This window comes from Oenanthe melanoleuca, chromosome 9 (genome assembly GCF_029582105.1).
Source record: "Oenanthe melanoleuca isolate GR-GAL-2019-014 chromosome 9, OMel1.0, whole genome shotgun sequence".
NCBI lineage: Eukaryota > Metazoa > Chordata > Aves > Passeriformes > Muscicapidae > Oenanthe > Oenanthe melanoleuca.
In genome coordinates, this window is record NC_079343.1 from 354551 (window position 1) to 363591 (window position 9041).

General features: G+C 39.7%; 1 protein-coding gene across 1 annotated transcript in view; it reads right to left on the reverse strand.

Annotated features, from left to right (window-relative positions):
• CLSTN2 (calsyntenin 2) overlaps positions 1 to 9041 on the reverse strand; it is a 301241-nt gene that overhangs the window by 63355 nt on the left and 228845 nt on the right. The window contains exons 3-5 of the mRNA XM_056498465.1: positions 8845 to 9040; positions 7063 to 7271; positions 776 to 925 (exon numbers count right to left, since the gene is read on the reverse strand). Coding sequence (XP_056354440.1) covers positions 776 to 925; positions 7063 to 7271; positions 8845 to 9040 — 555 coding nt within the window. The remainder of the gene's footprint in view (positions 1 to 775; positions 926 to 7062; positions 7272 to 8844; position 9041) is intronic.

The following is a 9041-nucleotide window of genomic DNA, read 5'->3' on the forward strand; positions in this document are numbered from 1 at the left end:
AACAGCCAAATGGATTTTTTCCTCCTCAATCATAATGTTTAAAAAATCACAGTTATGAAGGTCAAATTAGTCCTGAATGACACGTGCATAATGTGGTCACATCCAATTGGTTTGTCTGTAATCCAGCCCTCATTTCCATCTTAATTCCTAACAATTAGTGGCATATCTATCTTCCCTGGACATTGTCAGCTGGGGTTTTCTCCATTCCAGACAGGGTATAGATCCTTACAGCCTTTTTAGAAAATCTAATTGATTCCTACCGAAATGTCTCAATATGAAGACAGGAATCTGCTTTAAAGATGCTTTTCCCTCTCAGCGAGGGTGCTTTGGCTCCTGCATGCCACAGAAGCCAATCCTGAACCTGGAACAAGATAATCTGAGCAACTCCAGCTCACATGGCAGAAGTACCTTGCCATGGTGGCTTCAAAAACTTTCTTTTAAGTAATAGCAGGACAATGGCAAACCAGCAGCATTTTTTTAACCTTCCAGAATATTGAGACTGACTCATAAGATAATTTATTAAAGTAGAAATCTGTCTTACATCTTTTTGTCTGGTTTCTCCTTTGCTTTACTTAGAGAAGAAGCATGGGAAATGGAAGCAAACACAGGATTATCATCCACTTTGTTAGCAGGCCTGGAATGAGGCAGAAGAAATAGCAGCAGTTTTCCACACCAGTGCAATAAGCACCCTATTTCCTTACTGCCAGGTAGAGGGAAAACACCAAAGAAAGAGATTTAAATAAAAAGTTAAAATAGAAAAGCTATTCAACCTTACCTTGCCAGCCTGGTTTGCACACAGGTTTGACATTAACTCGTACCAAGGCATCTTCTGCTGCACGTTTCTGCCCACAGTCGAAAGCTGTCACCATAATCTCATACTGGTGCTGTTTATCATAGCTCAGTTTCTCGGTGTTCCTGATGTTACCTAGAGTTCAGCACAAGAAAACATTCAGAGATTCATTCTTGGCTAAACATGCACAGACTGCAACACTTGGGTTCTGGTTCATCAAGTGCTTTGTGACTTTGAGCTCTTTGAAGCACACAGAGCATGCATAGGCAGGACAGTTCTGAAGAACAGGAAGGATTTTCTTTCCACCCAGCAGAGCAGTAAGAAGCTTGTAGGCAAATATAAGATGGGAGGGATATGCTGTGAGCATGGCTCTATCAAAAAACATCTGCTGAACAACACTTTCTATAGTAAGATGGTAAAAGTAATTAGCAGTTATATCTTGACATCTTGACTCCTTTTCCAGATTTGCCACAATACATGGCTTAAACAGCCATGTTCCTGAGATCCACTGCTGAACCAAAGTATCTTCCTGCTTTCCCAAAAGCTATTACCCTGTAGGGGAGAGACATTTTAAAAATAGGAGAAACCCCAGAATCACCTCCTGCATTACAGTTCTTACCAGAATTTGATAGGGCAGCACAGAGTTATCACATGGAAAATGAAACCCAGCAACAACAGGGTTTATCTGCTGAACCTGACATACATATAAAGGTGACAAATTACCTGCTTTGGGAACAAAGACATCAGAAGTTTCAGAAGGAAAGGGAAAGATCTTTCTCTGAATAGCTCCCAGAGGACTGGGAAAGCACCATGCAAAATATATGTGTTTTCTATTTGCATTTTAATTCTGTCCATTTCCACTGAAATTTACTTTTTGCACAAGTTGAAACTTCATCCTGTTTAATTAATTTCATGCTTTTGCTCAGGGCTGTTTGTTTTTATCAAATCTTCTTTGAATGAGAATTTTTGTTCTAGAATTCAAGGAACAAACTTACTCTGCAGCAGTGCTACACATAATAACTGCTTTCAACCCAGGATCAGCAAAATCCATTTGTTTGGGCTAAAATTGAAATAGGCAGGCCCCATGTCCTGGAATTTAGTCAGATGAAGTGAACTGATCCCCACAGGTGCTGGCCAAAGTCTCTTTTACTAGGCACAAAACGTTAGGTAAGATTTGGGCATTTGGGTTTCATTTTCTTTTTTCTTTTCACTCAAATGAGTGAGAGACGGGAGAAAGCAGACAAATGCAGCTTTTTAAAAGAAGTCTCACTCCATTAATTTGACAAGTGAAGACTTTTAGCAGGTATCTCTCTGCTGCACACTCTTTATCTTGTTAGAACCCACCACTTTTCTTACTACTACTACGACACTAAAGTCAGCTTTAGGAGTTTAATTGAAATAGATGCAAAACTTTCCAGGTTAGGCCTGAAGAAAGGTTGCTTTGCATTTACCACCACCCTCAGGTTCCAAACCTGTAGCTTAAACAGACCCTTGCATCTGCAGCTGTAAGTCAGCCCCAATACCCCATTTGCTGCTGACTCTGAGTCTCTCTTGCTCCCTTTTTGAGCAGGGCACAGAGCAGGACAAGTGCTTCTCACACTTTTATTTCTTGAAATGAGAAATGGAACAAGCTGCTGAAGGCTGATTTTGAAGCAGGGCAATGTCCTGCACACTCTGGAGTTCTCTCTCTGGGGTTCCTCATCTTGCCAGGCATTTTCAGGCCAGCCACAGGCACAGCTCTTTCCTCCCCACAAGAACTGCAACAACCACACCAACTACTTCACTGGCTTTTGAGATAGTGACTGACAAAACAAACTAATCACCTATGTTACTATCCTGAGTTACCTGAGTAGTGCATTTAATGAAAAACTGCCACTGTATATACTTAATTACTGATTTTATATTTGCTCAATTATTCTGTCCTTTCTGCATTATATTGTTTCTTACACAAATCTTTATATTTCCCTATTGGGTTCTCCTTGGTATTATTTCAGTCTGTGATCAGCAAAGATAATTACCAAGAAACCAAAATTGTCCAAATTTTCATTAGCAGATTGTTAGAATTTCTGTGGCACATTAACTGTCCTACAAGATTCATAAATCATCACAACATATTTGCATTTCATTAAATCTGTCTTCCAAGATCTGTATTTCATTATGGCCATTTCAGATTTGGACTACAAAGATTCCTACTCTTAGGTGTTATTTTGGAAGGTTATTTGGATGACTTGGAGATCTTACCCCATCACTTATTGACTTCCTAATAATTTCTTTCTCTTACCTCTGATGCTTTATTATTCTTTGGGTTTTTATAATTTAATCAATACGATTAAAAAGTAGACATAGAAGGGAAGCACTATAAACACAGACTAATTAAAGTTTTAGAGATGGTAGTCTGAAAGTTTCTGTTTACATCTCACCCATAGACAAAACGTAATTAATAACACTAAAACCAGAAAATTTTAATGGGAGAAGTAAGTACATTTCTAAGCAATTCAAAATTAGGCCATACCATTTTTTTTTTTTTTTAGCCTTCCTAAATATCTGCCTTTTCCTGGAAAAACCTTGAGCTATAACCAATTTTCAAACAAAAGGCAGATCAGTGACTACAGGAATATAAAAAGTCCTTCCTGAGAACACAGACATTTACACCTCTGTTTCTTCAAGGTCAGTTTTAGGGATGGATGGATATAGAAATCCTTTTCTGGCTCTTTCGCCTTACTTTGGAGCAGTCACAAGAATGGGGAAAGACTTGACTGATTTAGTATGGCAATTTCCTCCTAAATTCCACAGTTACTAAATCAATTTATCTTCCTGTCAAAAAAGGTTCATTTTTAAACAGTAATGGAAAGAATCTGTCATTTAAGAAATATGTAAGTATCAAATGCAGATGCTCAGCTATGAAGTTTGCCTTTGCTTTTCTGGCAATATGAAGTTTGCACAGCTCTTACCACAGCTCTGGGTGCTCTAAAGGGGGATCCTGTGACATCCTGTCCTGTCTATGACTTGTAACCTGATAAAACCTGAATGGACTGGATAGGTCCCTGTCTCATCTTCACATTGAACATGCATTTGTGAAATGTTCTCCAGAGCTGGGTGGAAAATGAGAGTCATCCTCATTTTTGAGGTGAGACTGGGTCAGAGCCATGGCTGTATTTATATCTATACCTGAGTTCCCAGATCATCTGACCATAACCCCTGACAAATAAAGCACAAGACATGTGAACAGAAATGCATTTTGCTGGCAGATCTGTGCATTGTGCTTTAATTTTTCTGTCACCTGAAAAAAATCCAACACAATACTGCTGCAGTAACTGACTTGACTTGGATTCTCTGCTAAGGAGAAAATGAGACTAATCTGCATGCAATGCTACTTTAAAACATATTACGCCTTATACCTTTAATCACAGTTCTTTGCACAGCAAAGCATAAATTTGTCCTCTGCCTTTACATGACTGTATTTTATGACTCAGAGCTCATTACCCTCCAAGTCTGGCTCATCATATACAAGACTGAATTTTATTAGTGCTGTAGTTTCAGAACACAAAGTAATTTTATCCACAAGGAAATCACATACTGAGGGCCAGAGTTGTCAAAAGTAACTGGGAAGTTTTATATTACCTTCCCAAAGTGCCTAAGTTACAAGGACCTGTAGGAAATACCCCCAAGCTGATGCTGCTTCCTGTGCCTACCTACTCCTGCCTCCCATGGAGCAGGGATGAGGCAGCCTGTGCACCAACACAGCCTGCAGGGCTCTCTCTGCCTCTCTGCAAACCTCCCCCCAATGTGTATTATAATTTTTCAAGGCCAGAAAATGCTCCATGCATGGATCTAGGGACAAGAAATAAGTTTTACCTAACAAGACAGTGATCTGTCAAAAGAAAAAGAGCTGATGGAATAGCTTCATCTTTTTACAGACTTATGTTTGAGGTTATTTTCATATGTTGGTCATGAAAGGAATCCACCATATGGGGCAGACAATGGCATGTTTTCCTCACAATTCACCCCCACCTCCATCTTTTGGGGCCCCCTGCAATATTTAGATTTGATTTTAAGGTATCTGGTTATCCTCTTTCTGAGCAATGAAGCTCCTCCACATGTGGGTGACTGAAAAGCATAAAAAAATCATAACCTGCAGAAGACACAAGAACCTAGATTTGTATTTCACAATGGCTAAAAAAACCTGTTAACAAAATCCTAATTAGCACAGTATTACCAGACAGTTCCAGGCATCTCATACATCTATTTTAACCACCCTACAGGGAATAAAAATGGGCATGCTTCCAAAGAATTTGCACCAGAGAAAGTTTGTATCAGCTGCCACAGAGAGACAGCAGTGTCTCACTGTTTCAGCAGTGAAATGTGTTGGAACTAAGCAACATATTTCTGTCACAAAATAAAAGTATAGCCATCTATTGTAACTCTGTCTCTAATCCCAGTGGGTTTAAGCAATTACCATTATCTTAAAAAATTGCAAATTAGACTGCAATTACTGTTGGTTGTGGCAGCACTGTTCTTTTAATGAACAAATAGATCAAAAATATTAATTGAATTCATGACCAAGAAACTGCAAGTATTACAACCTCATACCAATTATTCACTGCAGGCTTTAAAGCCACATTTAAATCAATGATTTTCTCATTGCCTTTGCTGAAAAGCAGGTCCCAGGCACATGAGGACAAAGATGTAACCAAGGACTCCTGACATTTCCCATGCTTTTGATCATGTCTCTGACTGTAAAAAGACATGAGCACTCCTGAGGCAGCTGCTCTGTGTGATAGGAGCTGAAAAGGCACAAGCAGTAGAAATGACTGCTCTGTATCACACCAATTTCAGGGTTTTCTCTGTCCCTTATATCTGCCACAAACCCCACAGGAAATTATGAGACAATCTCTAAGTACCTACACACAGACATGGAATCTTGGAAAAAAATGGATTCAGAGACACAGAGAACTTTCTTTCATGACAACATGGGAAATCTCCCAGTTAAAAAAAAAATCCATGGAGAGGAAAATCTTCTAGGGAATTGCTTCAAAATAACTCCTTCCAAATGCCAACTTGCTGTAAAAAAATCCTTTGTGCAGTTCTCTGCATTCACAAGAATTACTGGATTACTGTGCCAGCTACCCTCATTTACTCAAACACAAACATATTTCTCACAATTGCACTTCCTATACCACGTACTTGCTTCCCAATGTGTGATAACGAGATGGATTTTTCCCCAAAGTCATTACAATTTATTGATGTAACAGGTTGTCTTCTGATGCTCATCTGTGCATTGTGCAAGAACTGCACAAAAGCAGATTAAAAAATTTTTAACAGGGTAAAGAGTTTTTAGAAAACATCCCAACATGAAAATGACTGCTCAAAGAAAACAGTAGCTCCATGCATGCTTTCAATTTACAATTTGGACAAAAATCAGATTCAACTTCCAAACTGTATTCTCCTCCTACAAACAACATGGATTAAATGCTTCTACTAGGAGAGAAATCAGAGCACTGCTGGATATACAGACAGTTTCTTCTGGGGAAACTATTTTTCATTGTCTGAAGCAAGCAGAGAAGGGAGGAAGGACCTTGCACACACTTTGCATGCATCTCAGTTGCCATTCCCAAACTCAGTTCCATGTTCTTTGCTGTTCCAGGAAGCTGACATACAAGGCCACCAAGGTCAAAAACTGCTGCATATGGAAAACCTTATATGGCTTATTATTTTTCCTAAAATATAAAATATATTCCTCAGAAAACACAACTAAAACAAACCAACAAAAACTTAAGAAATTGTACTAATTCTCCACAGTACATTTTCTTCCATGCTGCAGAATAATGCATCCACTTCAGGAAGCACTACAACTGGGCAAGTCTGTGGACCTGTGATCCTAAAAGCTTTAAAAATCAATAGGCATATGCAGAATATTACATATTCAGGCTCTGCTTCATGAGATTAGCTGTAATCCAGTGAATAAGCCCTGCACTGGGAAATACATGCTGCCTTGGGGAATGCCATCACTTGAATGGGAAATGGGATCTGACACAATTAGGAGAATGGACTGAGTGACCAAGAATCATGCTGCTCACCTAAATCTGGTGGTTAAACTTCCACAGGAGGTTACTGTGACGCTTTCTGCCCCAGTATTACACAAAAAGGATGGAACTGCTCAGTGTGAGGATTCCTCCATTCCCAGAGATGAGAACAGGATTTCTCTCTGGAGTTCCCTCCCTGGCTCGTGCCCCAGGCCTGGCAGGCCTGCAGACAGAGTGTGGAGCACTCACCGTTCCTGTCGATAGCAAAGGGCACGTCTGTGGTGACAATCTCGTAGTTGCAGATCTGGCTGAACTGGGGGGAGCAGTCCTCGTCCGTGGCTTCCACCTGCAGGATGCTGTCATAGATCTTCCCCTCTGTCACTGAGGCCTTGTACACACTGTCCTTGAATGCTGGGGAGAACTCATTGACATCCTTCACCTGGATATGGACCACTGCCCTAAAATAGGCACAGAAAATATCAAAGAGAAAAACTAATTTATGGTGACACCTCACTAACAGTTTATTTTCAAAACACTTGAAAAGACTAACAAAACATATCTAGAAAACTATGTAAGCACCTATTAAAATGAGATATTACTGAATTTTTATGTTTAATTTGCCCAATTTAGTATCTTAGTGTGGCATTAGGTAGAAGTCTATTGCTATGGATTGTAGGGAGAGGGTTTCATGGTGCTCCCTGTTAAGGTCTGCCTCTAAAAATGAACCCCAGCAGAAAATCAGTGATATCACTACAGAGTAAAATAAGCAAAGAGAAAAAAAATCACGGTAGTCTTCCATATCCACTACCTAAAAATGGCCAGTTTACAAACATTCTGCCATATTGAGTAAGGCTTTCACCTTCAGCTGATGATAATCATCTAACCCTTTAATTAGTTACAACTCTGTACACGTAGCCCACCAAGGCCTTTTGGTATTTAGTGAGTAAACCCTAAAGGCCTTGCTCTGGAAGGATTTGCTTGCTGGTTTGATAAGCAGGGTGACAGAGGGACACAGAAGGGATGTACTGGCAGAGCCCCAATAAAGGCTGGGACCCCAGGCAGTGTGGCTGAGTGTGTGGTACTAGACAGTCTGGTGGCAGTGGGCCAGACTTCATTTAGTCAAGATTAGACCAAAACCTTTTACAACTGGATTTCTACCAGATTGTTACTGATGTGAGAGGGGGAAACATAAAATCTGATATTGTGAAGCAAAACCTGTTTCTGTGATCTGATAGTTATCTGCTATTGCAGGCTTCCTCCTAAATCTGTATTCTTCTTAAATATCCTGAAAACTTCAGAATGCATTATAGACCTAATTAAATTTTTAATTGTTGTGTGTCCTGGATGAGCGAAAGGAAGAATGATTACTATAAATCATTTATGATAACGGCTCTCAGCAAAACTAACTATTTGTACAGCACTTATACATCTACGTGAGTTAAATTCAGCTTTAATGACAAATGATCTGGAGCTAAGTTTCATGAATTCAAAGGGAAAAAAGCCACTGTGCCACCTGAGCTTATTCAGGGAACTGGCTCCACAGTAAAAAGTACCACCTACTGACCTTCAATACACTCCTCTTCAGAGGACTTCACTTTCTCAGAGAAACACTGACACTGTTCAAACGTGACACTGCTCAGCTTATGACATACATATACTAAAAAAAGGGGATGACTCCTCTCTTCTTACCATTTGAAATGAGATGAACAGAGAGAAAGCCTATTTTAAAATTGCAAAAATCAATTGAAAGCCAGCTTCTATGACCTGGATGTATTCAACATGAAAGCAAGAATGGAAAACAGAAACCAAAACTGAGATGAATTTATCCACTTGAACAGGAGTCCTGTCCAAAGCTTCAACCGAAGCAAACGAAAAAGAATGTGTTTTCTAACAGAAAAAGGAGTGAAAAAACAGGTGGAATATTGCAACAATGGTTCATCTTTGTTTTGTTTGCTTTCTACCTGACAATAACATAGACTGTGGAGCAAATTATGCCAAAGCAAAAACGTATTTCTCCTTATTTTTACCCACTTGTGAGATTTCTTCCAGTTTGTTCCACCTGGTCCTGACCCACAGTCATAGGCCTGGATGATGAATGTGTATTCCTTCTGCAGCTCACAGTCAATGGGACTCCTTGCTCGAAGCCGACCTTCTCCAGATGTCTTGTTCAGCACAACGGCCTCGAAGGGCATTTCTTGCCCATGGATTTTAAAAGCACAAATTTCACC